The following is a 17,976-nucleotide window of genomic DNA, read 5'->3' as shown; positions in this document are numbered from 1 at the left end:
TTGAATAGAGAAAAAAGACGTTGTAAACAGAGGGGCTCTCCACCAAGTTTGCCTACACATAAATAATATACAATGGAACTGTCAAGGTTTACCTTCTAATCTAGATGACATTGAAACACTGATTGGTTCCTGCCATCCTGTATGTCTTTCCTTACACAAAACATTTTGAAACCTGCCAATACAGTTACATTTCAGCAGATTTCTTTGTACAGAAATGACAGGCTGTGTGATGGATGAGTGCATGGAGGGTTGCCACTGTTGGTTGATCAGCATGTGTCCACCATGTATTTGCTACTCGACACACCATTAGAGGCCATAGCCATCCGTGTTTCCTTGGGTCGTACCATCACTGTTTGTTCTCTCTACCTGTCACCTGGAGATATCTATGATCAATCAGCCTTTGATGTTCTCATTGAACAGTTTCCATCTCCCTTTTTAATCCTGGGGGACATTAATAGACATAATCCCCTCTGGGGAAGTGCTGATATTGATGGGAGAGGTTGCTTTGTAAAGCATATGCTCTCTGATCACAAGCTTTCTTGTGATCATTTTGTGATTTATGATCACAAAATACATTGTGATTTATTTTCATGCACCTAGACAGTCCTTTACTGCTACTGATCTCTCAGTTTGCTCTCCTTCACTATTCTATCACTTTCCATGGAGAGTTGACAATAACCCATGAAGCAGTGATCATTTTCTTATAATTTTGAGAGAGACTGGCTATAGTCAGTGCCACTTGACCCACGTGCCCAGGTGAAAGCTGGATCAAGCCAACTGGCCCTCTTTCACTGCTCTCACAGAACGTGATTCTGCCATGATTCTGCCATCAAGAAACAACTGTGTGGCAGCAGTAACTGACTGTGTTATATATTCCTAAAACCTTGACATGTTTTCCACGATATCCTCATCCATGGTGGAATCCTGCCTGCCACGTGGCACTGAAGGCTCAAAAATGGGCCTGGGATAGTTTTCGTAAGTATCCCACACTTTCAAACTGCATCACTTTCCAGTAGGCCCATGCACGTGCTTGGTGAGTGAGACGTCAAAGCCAGAAGGAATCTTGGATTAAGTTCACAACCACCACATCTTCTACTACTAGTTCCAAAGTCATATGGGACAAGAACTGAAAGGTCAGTGAGCAATATGATTCTGTATCCCTCATGATCTTGCTCTCTGATGGCCAGGAAGTATCATACCTGTAGCATCGCCAATACTCTAGGTGAAAGCTTTTTTCAAGTATCTAGCACTTCTGCTTCTTCCTCCACCTTCTTAACCATCAAGACTCAGGTAGAGCAATCACCTCTTTCCTTTCAAGCTGATTGTCTCTATGACTATAATCATCCCCTTACACTGGTGGAACTTAAACTGGCCCTTCATCAGTCTGACAGTACATTGGTCAGACCTGATGATGTACACTATGAAATGCTGCTCCATGTATCTCCTGCTTCTCTTGCCATTCTTCTGATTGTTTTTAACCAGATCTGGCAGGAGAATGTTTTTTCTGATGCCTGTCACCAGGCTATTGTTCTACCTTTCTTTAGGCCTGGGAAGGATCCCAAGATTCCTTCAAACTACTGTCCAATTGCTTTGTTGAGCTGTCTCTGTAAGACCTCAGAGAGTATAGTTAATGCTTGTCTTGTTTGGTTCCTCGAATCAAACAACCTCCTCTCACCCACCCAGTTTGGGTTCCAATGACAGCACTCCACTTGAAATGTCAATCAGAGAAACCTTTCTCAAACGATAACATCTTGTATCAATATTCTTTGAAGTTGAGAAGGCTTATGACACACAATATGGCAGTTTGCAAGACATCCATTTATATGGATTACGTGGCCATTTGCCCATTTTTATTAAAACATTTTTAATGAACAGGAGATTCCAAATTCGTGTGGGTTCGACATTTTCCCATTTTTTTTCTACAGTAATTTGGAGTCCCTCAGGGCTGTGTTTTGAGTGCCAGACTTTTTCAGTATGAAGATTAATGCATTACTTTACTTTCTGAAAATGGCCAAATCAATTAACAAAACCAGGACTGGAAAAGCCAACTTCTGTGACTAATGCTGATTTTTTTAACTTACCCATTAGGTATCCTGGCTAGTTGTGATAATTACATGCTACAGAAAGTCATTTACAACTTGTATTACTGTAGTTTTTCTTTTAATGCTGTAGACTAGATTAAAAAATTGGATTTCATGTTATTTATGTTTTTAATTCAAAAATTAAACTTGTTTTCCTTAATTTTCTTTTATGAATTTTAATAATTTTACTTTAATTTTAACTTTTTACTGGATGTTTGGTGCAGTTAGCCTCGTTGCTTTGCACCATAAAACACCAAACCAACCAACCAACCCTTTTTTCCAGACTTGCATATGAACTACACTACAATCATTCATTTCACATTAAATTATTTTTTCCATCTAGCTATATCCTCCTCCAGTATACAGACTTCCTCCCACAGATATTTTTGTGTTAACCTATAATGAGTATAAGTATTCATTTTCTTATTGCTTCTCCATCATTCTTCTTCTTTTGGAATCTGCTAGGAGGCTAGTGTTGTCTCACAGGTAATACTTACCTAAAATTCTGAATGAGACCAGGATAATGAAAAGTGCTAAGACAACCCATCCGGACCAAGATATTGCCCACTTTGTGATAGGGTGTTTTGAAAGAGCACTGGAGTTCTACTTATGGTAATACCTTAATACATTCAATAATCCTATTCATTCTGTACTTACTCCATGTACTATAATGAAAAAAGCATCAGAATTGTGCATCTGTCTGCTTCTCTGGCTAGAACCTGGTGACTTTTGAAAATAGGATCAAATGGTTATTCTTTGTACTGTCTTGAATAAAATACCTTCTTGATAAGTGCTGGACAGGGATCTAGGTATATATTCTGGGTTTCTTTTATGCAAATTAAAATTACCCACTCTTTTTGAGTGAAACTTGGGAGATCCTTGCTACTTACCAGCTCCCAGCTGCTTGATTGGGAGAGAGTACTGGGGGCTAGAACAAGAAATTCTATATGATGAAAAATGGAGCAGGGGTGTTTTCAGAGTGTGATGCAAATCACCCGATAGCATATAGATACATCACAACCTCCAAGTGAACTTTGGACACATATCACTATCTGATGCTCATTTATATATTTTTCTCTGTCTTTTTAATCCTTGCTGCTTTCACAATGGTTTGAACAATTTGTATGTGGTGGTAGAGTTTATGGCCCATGGTGTCTGACCCAGGGGGAGTTATGGTTGATGAGATGTGCACCCTCAGTATAATCTTAAAGAGCCCAAACCCTACTATACTGATTGGCTGTCCAATGTCTTGTGAGAAGGTACTTGCACACTCATGTACTTATTCCACCAGATATTACAGTACCATATTGGCCTTTCATTTCTTCTAATCCTGCACACAAACAAAGAGTATGCCATGGATAAAATGAGGTGTGGTTTCCCAAGGGTTTGCCCCTATGAAGCCAATGCCATAAGGTGTCCCACCATATAGGCTACTCATGGGATGCTTACTAAAGGGAGCTTTTTGAGATAAATTTCTTAGTGGTCTCTGCTATTTCAGTGTGGGATTCTAGTTTTCTTTGTATGGAGAAGTGTGATCATATAAGAATTTTTTTTATGAAAATTTATATCGGATTTATATCACCTCCATGCTCATTCCTACCCACTTTCTTGGTGCAACTTTATTTGTTATCTTATCAAAGAATAGAATACTTCATGTGTGAATGTAATGGGTGTACTTGCATAATTTTGGTGGAGGGTTTTGTTGCATGATATGTCATGATACAGTAGTGCAATTTCATATGGAATATAAGTGGGAGTTTTCACAAAGCTGATGGCATGCAAGTCTCTCAGTTAGATTATCCCAATTTTAAAATGAAAATAGCTTTTTTTGTATGTGTATGAAAGAAGCTATAGAAATACATAAGGAAAAAGTTTTGGATTAATCACTGCTGATCATATAGTTCTAAGGTAAGCTAAATAAATTGATAAAGTTAAAATAATGTTGTTTTTTTCTATAAATTAATAGGCCAGTCTGGCTATACCTTTATTTCTGCTAATGTGATTAATATAAAAATAAATAAAATTTAAAAGCAAATATTTGAAACTGTGTGCTTAAAATTAAATGATTACAATTATTTATAATCATTTACAAAAAATAAAATAACAAATGCATATTTTCCAAATTCTTTGAAAATTTGCATTTTTACATATTTTAGACATTAACAGTATTAAAAATTCTTTCTCATCACAATTCTCAAACAAATCTGTTTTAAAATCTGCAGGAGCCAGAAACAATAATACTCACTTTGATGAAAATGAATCTCCAAAGTCTAGACAGACACACATAATGTCTTGAGAAAGCAAGACAGCAAAATTTAACATGAAAATTTTATTTGATATTCATATTATTCTATTAGCTTAGAAAATAATCAGTTGCTTGCTGAGGCTTTAACTGGATTGCTGTAGATTAACTCTGTTGATTTCATAAGATCTCAACAAATTTTTATTGTAATTAATAGTCCCATCAAATGAAAACACTGACATCCTGTCTTTTTTTTTTTTTTTTGATACTATGTGTTAGTGTAAGGATGTCTAGCTGTTTTTGTTTTTTTTAATTAATTTATTTAAAATGGAGCAGTTGGGGTTAACCCCCTTAAATTCCTGCCTGTGTATAGATCAATAAATAATACTATTATTAATTTATGAAAAAAATTACGTTCATGACATTAGAGAATAGATTTTAATTTTCCAGAAAAAATGAAGGTTGGAGTTTAAGACCACTTGAATCCCTCCCATAAATCTGCACCAGCTTGACAACAGGAAAGTACATGTATCTGCAATTATAAATTGGGGACATAACACAATGTAAAATATAGTAAATTTATACTTTATTTAACACTTAAATAGTTAGAGAGTTAACTGTGGGTGCTTTGCAATAGCAAAGACAGTGTATGCAAGTTTAGTGACATTAGGAAGCAAACCCGATACCTTCGACTCACAATCTTCCATTACATAGTTTTGTGCTTAACAAAAAAAAAAATATATAATGGCAATATTTTGATTATTTGGCTACTTGAAATAATTGCAAACCTAAATTTTAATTACTTGATCATTTTTGTAATACTTGAATTAATTGTAATTTTGATAATTGAATGTTAAAATAATTGAAAACCAATTTGATTAGTTTATTTTCATAACATTAATTGTTTCATTTATAAGGCCTTAATCAACATGATCACTGCTTATAGGTAATTAAGTTGTCCAGTATGACAATGACGTGAGTGAAAAATAGATGAGAAAAGGAAATTGCAAAAATTGAGTGATTTTTTTTAATGTGATTTATAACAATTTAAATTGAACACTAGTTCAACCTTTAGACAAAATCACTCTGACAAATTAGTAGTGTTTTGAACTCTACATAACATAACACCCAGTATCCACTAGATTTTTCATCAATCATTGTGAAAAAATGTGTCAACTGTGATCAGTAAGATTGTCCACCTGTTTTTTTTAATGTACATTGGAGGTACAGTCGTAATAGCATGTATTTTAATAATGGTAACTAGACTTGAATGTTTAATTCAACCAAATTTAACTGAGATTATTTATTTTGTGAAATCTGAAATAAACATAACTTTAGCTTGATAAACTCCAGATAAACTACTGTCTCAAGCAAGAGTATTGGCACTAGGTAATTTGAATGTTAACAAAGTAGTTAATTTTGTAGCTGGAAGCAAACTGTACAAATTATAAGAATACTAAATAAAAAATAATGGTAGCATAGGTGTATGGCAAGATGCATATGTAAACAAGTACACATGGATCGTGTTCTGTACAAGTATTACATGCAATCATTTGTGGATGTTTTTAAAATTTAACAAATATGAACTAGTTATGCAAAGAGTATGATGATATATAAGAAGAAAACAATGAAAGCATGGAGACGGAGGATTTTACCTGGACATTAAGAATTGATAACCATCAGGTTAACTGTAAAGAGTGACCTGTAACATATTATTGGAAAATATAGTGTACCTGTTATTTTTATTAACACTGAAGAAGTGTTTCAGTTGAAACATTAAGATGTCCTGCAGGTGGAAAAGACAATGCTAACAAAGATATTCAGTTTGTGGTGAGAGAGAGAAAAAGTTTTATCCAGGATCTTAAAGAAGACTTTTTTCCTGGTAGTTTTCTTAAGATTAGTGCAAGGATATTTTGGCTTGATCAAGTTGAAATATAAGTGTATGAAAATGTTGTTATATGAAATTCATGAATAATGGTTTAGATATAACATACATGTATAAATACATGTGGTGTATTGAGTGTTTTGTTTGGTTCTTTAGAAATATTTTAAGCTATGCAGATTGGAATATTTTTAGTAAGCAAACAGTTTTATTGACTGTGTTCTTAAATTTGTTTCACTATGAAATATATTTTTGAAGCATAAAAATGCAAGCTGTGCATATAATAAATTTGTAAATGGAAGTAAGACCTTAAGAAAAGACCAGGAAACTGTTGGAAAAGGTAAATAGTTAAAGGTGAGGTTAGCATCAAGTAACTGAAGTTAGCTCATTTACATACGATATGAGCAGTCTTGTCTCTTTTATACATGCATAGGACTATGTGTGACAACAAAGCAGTAGGCTAAGAATGATGACAGATAAGAGAGTTTGGCAAAAGAATTCCCATTGTCTGACAAGGCCAACAAAGAGTAACATGGTTTGAAGTGCTGGTCAAACAAAAATCTAGAGAAACTAGGGAATTGAGATGTCCTCAGGTTCTCTTGACATATGTTCTATGGTTGTAGGTAGGTGTGAATGCATGTTAAGCCTGTAGATGGTTCATTTTACCAATACCTTCCTAGTTCATAGTTCTAACTCAGCATTAAGATTCCTCCTAAACTATGCACTTGGCTGTATTTTTGACCAAATTGAATTCACTCAACTTGTGTATTTGAATACACACTTATAGTAACTAAGTTCAAGTTCCAATCACAATCAGTCTGTTTTTCATAAACTAACCAGTAGTTTTCTGTCTTGCACTATTATGAGAAGTCATTTAATTACACAGGTAGATGCTTGCATTTCTTCTAGCTGTAAAGCCAACATGTTCCTACAGGGAACAAAAACTTCTTCATAAGTGAAAGAATATATGATGTCACTGAAGACAATGTCTAGGATTCATGTGAATTACACATTGCCCGAGTCCATGGATGAGGATGCATTGCTAGACAGTACATCATACATGGGAGAACTCATAGCAGATCTTGTTATTTGCAAAGAGGATACCACCAGCATAACACCTGTGGGGCTTAGTCTTTATCAACCTGGCAACCTTCATAATTGTCACTCCAGACACAACCAAAGGAGAGATGAAAACTGAAGAGCAACGAGGCCCAGTTATCTGCCCACTTGAAGATGTGCTACTACAACTAGAAGGCATTGTCAGATGTAGTCATATTTCTGAAGAAACTTCTATATTTTAAAGCAAAAAAAAAAAAACTTTGTGGCACTTGGTGTGTCCCAAGAAACATCATAGTCTTGAGAAGATAGAAGCATGATTGGTTTCAGGACAATTCCAAGCTATAATCATCCAAGCAATTAAGCAAACATCTGTCAATGAGGGATCCCTTATTTTGAGGACAAGGGCATTGGTTGCCAAAGTAGAACATACACAGAAGCCACCTGAAAAAAGATACAGAAACCCATCTAAGAAGACTGTGAGGGGAGAACACCTTGACAAACCATCAAATGTAATAACATATATTAACTAATGCTCAACCAGGTTCCATTATTAAAAGGTATCATCAGGAAATGGCTGCCAAATGGACAGAAACATGGGCCCAGTATAAAAAAGGGGGAAATCCACTTTAACAGGATATGAAGTGGAAATGTAGTGCCTATTTGTATAGATTCAAATTTTCTTAATTTAATTTGTATAATTTTTGTATTTTATTTTTAGAGTAGCCTCTACCTTCTGCATTCATGAGTGTTTTTGGAAGAAAGGCTGAGCATTTTTTTTCTTTTACTATTATCTTTATATATATATATATATATATATGTGTGTGTGTGTGTGTGTGTGTGTGTGTGTGTGTGTATACATACATATACATATAGGCTCTTTCACTTGTGTTAGCTTCTGTGAAAGAGCAGAGTTTTATTAGATTATGTTTGTTTGTTTTTGAATTTTGCACAAAGCTACTCAAGGGCTATCTGTGCTAGCTGTCCCTAATTTAGCAGTGTAAGACTAGAGGGAAGACAGCTAGTTATCACCACCCACTACCAACGAATAGTGGGATTGACCGTCATATTATAATGCCCCCACAGTTGAAAGGACGAGCATGTTTTGCATGATGGGGATGCGAACCCACGACTCTCAGATTACAAGTCGCATGCCATAGCATGCTTGGCCATGAAGGGCCCTTTAGATTATGTATTTTCTTTCTGTTATTTAATGTTCATATTGTTAATTTAACTCCCAACTTCTTATCTTTTATTGCTATACTGAAAGGATTTGGTTATATAAAGTTCAAAGATTTTAACATTTTTCATGTATATATAGAGAGATCCTTTTTGTTTTGAGTAACTTGATTTGTTGTTTTTCTTTAAATTATAACAGATTTGATTTACATTTTTGTAGGAGAGAAGCAGCTTAAAGTTATTGTGTAAGCTATAATTAATGTTTCTTTCTTAAAGGGCTTTATTATGTTTTTCTTTATTTTTTTAATTTAGTGATTAATTTCTTGGTGTTGTTGTTTTGTAAAATTTTCTACTTTTGAAGTGGACAGTATTTCTGAATTTTCTTTAGTGCTTTTGATATTTCTTTATAGTCTTACTTCTTGTGATTATAACTTTCACACATTGCTTTATCTACTTTAAATAATATTCTGAAATATAGTTTCTTGTTAAAAGGTTTACTTTTATTCAAATAGGCATGTGATCAATTCATTAAATGTGTTTAGTTTTAGCTGTATTTGTGGTATGGTGTATTCTAACTTTGTAATTTTTTAATGTTTTTTTATTTAATGTATTTTTTCATGTTAATTTTAGAATTTTGGTTAAATGATATTATTAGCATTTTTATGTGTGATAACTTTTAAATTGTAATCGTAGGGATTATTTTAATGTTTTCTCAACATCATTAGTTAAGCATTCACCAACCATTTATGCTTTTACTATCACCTTTGTATGTTTAGCTTTCAATTGAAATACAAATGACTTCACCTGAGATTCTGTAGGAAATATCAAAGCATCATAGTAGTTATTAATTAGATGAACAGACAGGAACATTTTGAAAGCAGCTACAGGCATAATATTGTGCTCAATTGTACTTGGTTTGCTGCACAACATCTACCAAAGCAGTTCTAACTAGTTCCTGAATACCTCTGCATGTAATTTGGATACTTCCATACTTCTTGTGTGCTTGTGGATTTTGGTCCCCAATGCTAAAATTGTGTGGGAAATATTTTCTTTTAGCCAGTAAAATGTCCAAATATTTTCAGTTAAAATTACAAAATTTTTGTAACAAAAATGTCCCCTCCATTGCTTTTGAGAGAACTATTAAAATTGTTAAATTATTTAGTGAATATACATTTTTACCATAAGTGTGAGGTTCAGATAGTTCTTGATATTGCCTTGTTCTAGTTCTAATTGTTTTGTTTCTTTATTCATAAAAGTGGATAATGTCTGTTCTGCATGAGAGAGTATTGCAGTATCATACAATATCTGAGTTGAAAGCATTAGCAACTATTATATCATTTAGTTTCAAAAGTGATGTTATCCAAATGTGATGACTGATTGATGCTGTGAAAGAACGAAGGTCACAAGGAGATACTGTCATATGGACCAAGAGACATAGTTTACCTGTTAAATTCAGATGCACTTTCTTAATTCAGTTTTATTAGAAAATTGTCAAGTGTTTTTATTCAGTCTTGAGAAAGTGAAAGCTGTGGAATTAAGCTAAACCTTGTATATATCTTACTAGGATTATTTGTCAAGACAAGTACATACATTGTATTTTTTTGTTTGTTTAATAATAGGTTATGTTCATTTTTATTTAATTTGACCAACCTCATTTTCTCACACACACTGGTAAAATTCAGTTATTAGAAATTAAGTTACTCCCTTTTTTTGTCGGAATAAATCTGCTGTTATTTGCAAGTCTGATGCTTGTAAGGAGTTGCATTTTTATCTGTTTAATATAATTATGTTATACATTATTTTAATGGACTGTTTGGTGCAACGGTAGCTTTCTTTTCCAGGAATCAGGGACTATATACATGTACTAGACCTAGCAGAAGGTCATGTGGCTGCGTTGAAAAAACTTGATGATACAAAAGGATGTATGGTGAGATGAAAAAGTTTTATGATCAGTTCTAAGATACTTTTTTAAAAGTATTTGTAAACATTGATGCATCAATCTTTGTGAGCAGTAATTATTTGTATAAATAAAGTGACTTATAGCCTTCTATTTTATTTTAAAGTCTCTTATACATGAAAGAAATAAAAATTTACTTTATCAAGTGATGAGGAAGAGAATACAGATTTTTTTTTATTAGTTTCAGTACTTTGATTGATAGGCTGTTTAAAGATAGATACCTGACTTCATCAGACATTGTATATCCTTATACAAGAATACTTTGTTAGTTATTTTAATTTGAACATTAAGCTACATTAACTTTGTCTCAAAAGTTGAAATTGCTAAGGACACTGAAAGTTTTGTTTTTTAACCCTTTGAGTACTGGCTTTTAAATTTCAAAAGATAACACTGCTTTTGTAATAATTCTTTCTAAAAATAAAGCTAGATGATGAAATTTTTTAAAATTTCACACAAAGGTTCCTAAAAATGTAGTTTCAGAAAAATATTTATTTTTTTTACTGTTTTTAATAAAACATTTGTTATTTAATTCAGTTATTTGCATTCAAACTCTGAATAGTTCACTTGTAAGATGATTTTTATATAAAATATGAAAATACTATTTATTATCTTATTTTTTTTACATTTGATTTGCTTAATTAATCTCTAGAATCTCCTAAATGAATATCAAAAGTTTTTTAAGTGAAATATTTATATTTCATTGTCCATTTTCTCTACTATGTCACTAACTCTATCTGTTATCATCAATGTACAGTGCAATGAAATGTTTAAAATTAAAAAAGTGTAATGCGTACATACCTTTCAACTTTTTGTAGAATTGTTTTCAGATTTCTTTTTCCAATAAGGTACATTACTTCTCTCACATAAATAGCTGTTCTCATTCAATGCTGATGATTGTTCTTTGTTGCATGATTGTTCTTCATTTCCTTGTTTAGTTTTCCCACCCTCTCTAGATATTAGGGCTCATGCTGAGCAACTTGCTTATTCACATTTGGTTCAAAGTGTCAGCATGCCTTGCATTCCACAGGCTATAGATTAATTTGCTTTGACTTATCATCAAGCTGATGGTCCATTTCTTGACTCTTGGCAGTTGTGATTGCCTGTGTGGGGGCAATCCTTGATTTTCCCACACATTTAACCCATGACTAATTTTATACACATTTGTGCTACTCTTACTGTTGGCTCATTTGTCATCTTTGGCTCTTGGTTTATGCACATGGTTTCTCTGTTCTTAGGATCTTTTGGATCATGATGGAGCTCTGTACCAGGTTCATTTGCCTCTCACTTATCTAAGAAATTTATGTATGGCCCCTTTTCTTCACAAGTATATTTTGACCATGTCTTTGAAATTGCATGTGGAGTCTTTTCCTCAACCCTCTACTCTTTCCTTTTTGGTGGCTGGTTTGTTGTAGTCAGAACCATGACAACCCCATTCCAGTCCTTCTCAACCCTTACCTTTTCCTCCATAGACTACTCAGTAGGTATTGGTCTAGTGGGAGCTCAGTTGTGCAAATTTGTTCCCCTTTGGCAATCTTTAGTCATAGGTTAGTGGGTTATTCAGATTTTATCAGAGGGGCTTGTTCTCCAGTTTCTCCATTTCCCCTTTTTCTCAAGTACCCATTTACTCCCCTATGTCTTGGAATCCTACACATCTCAGAAGTAGTACACAACCCTTTGTCTCAACAGGCTATTGAACCTGTTCTTCATCTTTCTCCATACTTTTATTCTAAGCTGTTTGTTGTCCCCATGAAAACTGGAGACTGGCAGCCTGTTATAGATTTGCCCTGCCACAGTCATTTTTCAGTCTACCCCATTTTACCATAAAATCATGTCTCACCCTCAGGTGGGCTTTTTCTCCAGGTTTGTGGATGACCAAGATGGACATTATGAATTCTTATTTGCATATCCTGGTATCTTGTCAGTCACAACCACATATTCACTTTGTCCATCACAGGGTAGTTTATCAGTTTTGTGCACTGTCTTTTGGGCTTTCTTCAGCCACATATATTTTCTCAGGTGGTCAGAACACTTGCTTGTCATCTACATGCTCTTGAGTTGCACTTTCTTCATTATATGGACAACTGGCAACTGTTGGCTCATTCCCAGTAGGAGTCAGGCCATCACACTCATCACCTGCTTTTTGGAAGTGGCTTGGATGGGCTGGTTAGTCAAATTGAAGAAGTCATTCCTTCATCCTCCAATATGTTGTCCATTTGAGTTGTTTTTTTTTTTAATACATCTATGTTAGTCAAGCCCAACCTTCTGCTCTTTGACTTAGTTCTTTGGAGCTTTCAATTCTCCATGCTCTTACCACTCCTTCTGTTACAGTTCATGAGGTTGTGGATGTGGTCTTCCATGGAAGCACTTATGCTCTTAAGGTTTTGCCCATATACAGGGGCCCAGCATGGCCAGGTGGTTAAAGCGCTCGACTCTTAATCCAAGGGTCATGGGTTCAAATCCACGTCACACCAAACATGCTTGCCCTTTCAGCCATGGAAGCATTATAATGTGATGGTCAGTCCAACTATTCATTGGTAAAAGAGTAGTCCAAAAGTTGGTGGTGGGTGGTGATGGATAGCTGCTTTCCCTCTAGTCTTACACTGCTAAATTATGGACAGCTAGTGCAGATAGCCCTCGTGTAGCTTTGCACAATATTCAAAAATAAACAAACAAACAGATTCTTTAGCATGTTCTATACAACCAGTAGAATCTTGTACAGGATCCTTTGCAGATTCTTATTACCCTTCCTCCTACCCTAGTATACAAATTGCATTAGTGTTTGGACAAGAATTGCCTGTCAACAGGTGTGTCTTGCTTCTTTCCCCTTGTCCAAATTTACATATCTTCAGAAATATATGTCCATTCAGGGATTGTGGGCATGGGTTGATCAATAGGAAGCATCAATGTATTGGTCTGCATTGGTCAATTTTCTGGAGCTTCTCTTTATATTGAGCTTTGGTTTATTTTTTCCTTCTGGCCAGAGATAGTCTGGTGATGCTCCATCACAATAGTTTATGGCAGCTTGTTATCTCAATATAAGGGTGACACCTGTTTTTGACTCCTTTGTATTTATGTGTTGAATCTTTTTTTTTGGGCCATATTATGACAAAAATTTATATGACAGGGGGGTCTCTAGATTATCATGTTTTCCAGTGGCTTTGCCTTAAATGAGGTACTCCTTATATAAATGCTTTTGTAATGTCCCTCTAAAACACATTACCTTTGTTTTTGGTCTCCAGCCCCTCATACTCTTGCTCTGACTGTCAATGCTTTCAGCCAGGACTGGACCAACAAATATCTAAATGTTTATCCTCTCATTTGACTTCTCCACTGGATGATTTTGATCACATATAAAGTCAAAGTGATTACTCTTTACTGGTTGGCTCAACCATGGTTTCCATAACTTCTCCAACTTCAACTTAACCCTCCATTACCTCTTTCTCGATCTCAGTCAACAGTGCTTCATGTCTTCCATCTCCATACCTGATTTTTATCTGACAAGGAGATCCAACTTTTCCTATCAATCCACAACAAAATCAAATTTATATCTTTCAAGATCACAAACATGACAAAATTATGGAAAGTTTGTGTTTTAGGTATGGTGACTTTTATGAATTATTTAATTTTATTTGTGCATGGTCAGAGGAAACTAGTGTATTGCCAACAGCAGTGAAAGGGCTGAATATAAATATTAAATGAAGGACACAAATAATGCTTTATAATGTTTTAAAACACAACTGAAGCATGCTTTGAGAGTTTTAAACAAGATCTGTTTTTTTATTTGTGTCCTTTAGTCCATTTAAGTTACTCATTGATCTTACTCATATCAAGAAACTACTTTATATTGCTTATGTATCTCTGAGGAGCCAAATATAGTTGTGACCCTACAACACAAAAACATAAGTTGGAAAAGGCCACAGAATGACATTAAAATATAAGAAAAAATCATTAAGTTTGAGATAACATGCAGCATTTACTGATATTTACAGAGATAATGCAAAATAAAAGCTGGACAGCATAGAGTGTAAGTAAAAGTAATTCATCTCCACATAACAATAATGATAGTTAATAGACTGTCTTGAAAATAAAATAAATTCAAATCATAATGAAAGTTTTAACATTGTCATGGTAGTACTTATTTCAGTAAATATATTCACTTGTACAATTTTGCAGTAGTAGCACCGAAAAACCAAAATCCATTTGTCAAATGAAATCTAAAATGACTATGAATAGAAAATGGAGAATACAACAAAGAAAGGTGATCTGATCTCAGTCATTCAAAACCTTAGTAATCTTAACTCAATTATCATCTTCATTCCTTGGCCAGATTACAGGTATGATAGTTGCCTTGTAATACAATTTTATAATGTAATAAGAGGGAATCGTCAATAGCTGCAACATTTGTGATTCTTGCAGACAGGATTAGAGTAAATTAACCTGAGACCTGTTAGTAAGTCAGTTTAGTTTTATCTTCCTTGTTATTGTTTTCCATTCTTCTTTTAGAGACATGCCAATTCTGAATTAAAAGCAGTTTATTTTTAATAATTTTCCCAATCTATTTCATATCACATTTTAACTCATCATTTCAATTCTCTTATGAAAAATCTTGACTCACAACCTCAAGTTGATTCTCTGAAAATTATTAAATAGAATTTCATTTCTTTTTTATTCCAATGTGTAGCAAAGTTCCAAATCTAATTATGCAACAATAATTTTACCCCAAATATTGTGCAACTTCATTTCTTACAACTAAATTGGATAATGGTACATCATAAATTGCATCTTTTCTGGTTGGCTCTTGAACTGTTTGGTAGAGAAAAAACCATCCTGATTCACTCAAGAAACCTCTTCATATTTGTCTTGATACATTTCTTGTCATCATGTCTAAGATTGAGCTATCTAATAAATATTTTATTAATATTCTTATCAATGACAACCCTGATTTTATTGTACAGTTTTATATTGGTATTATCTGTTCGATGAACTGTGATCTAACATATGCCAGTTAAAAGCATTTTATCCTTTTAAGCCCTGATTGTAACCCATATAGGTTCAACTGCTTGTCTGTCACCTTGCATATCTTTAGCCTGAGCAGGCAACGTTTTATTATTTTATATAAAAAGTCATCTCACCCCTTGTTTTTTAAAAGGTCTTATCACTATTAAATATGTTCAAAATAATTTCTTTCATTCAAGGGCTAGCACAGATAACCCTTGTAGAGCTTTGCACAAAATTAAAAACAAGCAAAATATGAAACAGTCACAAACTAGTAAAAAATTATTGGATTCATAAAAAAATTTTGAATGTAATTTTAATGACAAACTTATAATCATGAGTATCGAGAAAGTAAAGAAAAGACTACAGAAAAGTCTAGAGTCTTGAAGTGTAAACCTCATGGTAATATTAAACTTGGGCAGAATAAAAAATAAAGATGCAAGTTATTCTCTAATTAAAAATTTAGTATTTCTTTTCATATCAATCCTCACACCTTTACTGCACGTAACACAAGGTTTCAGTGTCTCACATTCAAAATTTTATCAAATTGTTTGTTATACCAATTAGTATAGCATGATATCTTAGCTAGTAATCTGTATTTTAGGAGTGTGTAAGTCTTCAGTTCTTAATTTTATAAGATGTTTGTCTTTAAAAAAATCCTAAATTTCTCCTAGTGTGACACACGACAAAATTTCTACAGGTATCCTCTCATTTCTATTTTATTCACAACAACTACAAAATTAAATATAAATTATCCACTTTAAATTCATCATTATTCAGACAGACAATAATATTCGTAGTTTTTAGTTTTGTTTTGTTATAGAGCTCTCCAGTAGAAAATTAGACCCCACCTGTCACATCCTCTTTCAGAATTTGTTAGTAGTTCTTTTATATGTTTGTTTATGTATTACCTTAAGGTTTTCATCTCTGAAGTACCTTATTGCATTAAATTGTGTATTGAATAAATAACTGTCAATTTCACTTAATACAACTTTTGTTCCTTTAGGAATAACAATGGCTTGCTTAGATGAATTTGTAAATAGCTCTTGTTGCATAGTTAGAAAGCCAGAAAAAAATTGATTATTAGAGGAAATTGACTGCATTTTGCATTTTGTTAGCACAAGCTCTTTGGTGCATTATTTAATTAAATAAAAATTTACTGCATTACTACCATTAGTATAAAAAGTAGGATTAAGTGTTATCGACACCAATAAAAAAGAATAGATGGATAAATACTTTATTTTTTATTTTGCATGTTTGTTCTTTATTTATTATTATAAAAATAACTAAAATATAAAAAGAAATTTTATTAAGTTAGATTAGGTGAAATAATTAATAATAATGTAATATTTCCTGGGGACATGTGAGCAGCTTGGAGCAACTTATGGGTAATGTAATTTAATAGTGTAACATGAGCTGCATTTTCTCCAAGTGATTTATAACTTATAATTGCACAAATAATAGTTAGGCAAGGTTAAAAGAGCAATAAAACAAATTTTAATCATAAATAGAAGTATACTTTTACATATTTAAAGCTACTTAAAATACACAAATGTAGTTTCACACTACATTTGAAGTCATTCTAGAAAGAAAAGGGGGGTGTAATTTAAATTTATTTTAATTTGCAAGGTTACAAGGTTATTCAATGTGAACAACCTTGTATAGATTTAGAGTAGAGAAAACAACAAATAAAATATAAAGTTTAACTGAAAACAAATGTTTGAAATATATTTAGGAGGTTCAGATATTACAAAAGTGAAAGTTGGTATTTTATAGATGAATAAAAGTATTTTTAACTTAACACTTTACACACAGATTATTCATAACAAATAGTCTATGTTATTCAAGAACAAGAACAAATCTTTTAGTTTATTAAAAATACGTCACTGAAAATATGATTTTGTGTGTGTGAAAGGCTTATAGTATTTACTGAAAGACTGCCAAGTTTTATGAAAATGTGCAGATTGTATCCAAAGTTAGTAGTATGAAATCTATAAATACTTTATACAGGGACAAAAAGGTCGTGTAGTTAGTCATACTTACCAATCCTGTATGGAGAGAGTTAATAACTTACATGTACTTGAAGAATTTTTTATAGCAGTTTAGCACTTTGTTCTAAATTTTCAAATGATATTGGCACCTAATTTGATGTATATACTGCCAAAATAATTGAAAGTTTTTTTTTAAAAATGTTTAAATGTAGGTAGCACATAAGAAAAAATTGTAAAATTCCACATGCAAAAATATTTATGTCTGGAAGATAAAGAATTATTTCTAGATCAGTAGTTTTAAAATAAATATCTGTTTGCTGTTTCGATAATGCCATAACCCAATGAACAATTTAAACTGTTTGGATTACCTTAATATACACTCTTAACTAAGAAATATAGATTCAGATTTGTTACTTGTATGTATTAAAGTATTTGATATTTTTGGTGATACAATTTCACTGGCAGTTTTATCTATTAGAGAAAATAACTACCTTAGTTAAATTGATCACTGATGACTCGGAACTAAACTTGAGATCTGATATTGCTAACATTCAAAATTCCGTCTCTTTGGTGCACACAGTACATACAGTCCA

General features: G+C 33.1%; 1 protein-coding gene across 8 annotated transcripts in view; it reads left to right on the top strand.

Moving 5' to 3' along the window:
- LOC143230444 (UDP-glucose 4-epimerase-like) overlaps positions 1-17,976 on the top strand; it is a 69,057-nt gene that overhangs the window by 43,200 nt on the left and 7,881 nt on the right. For all 8 annotated transcript variants that reach the window (XM_076464008.1, XM_076464009.1, XM_076464010.1 and 5 more), the window contains one exon: positions 10,282-10,367. In XM_076464008.1, coding sequence (XP_076320123.1) covers positions 10,282-10,367 — 86 coding nt within the window. The remainder of the gene's footprint in view (positions 1-10,281; positions 10,368-17,976) is intronic.

This window comes from Tachypleus tridentatus, chromosome 10, assembly GCF_004210375.1.
Source record: "Tachypleus tridentatus isolate NWPU-2018 chromosome 10, ASM421037v1, whole genome shotgun sequence".
Lineage (NCBI taxonomy): Eukaryota > Metazoa > Arthropoda > Merostomata > Xiphosura > Limulidae > Tachypleus > Tachypleus tridentatus.
Note: the sequence above shows the minus strand (reverse complement) of the source record. Positions and strands in the feature narration are given on the sequence as shown.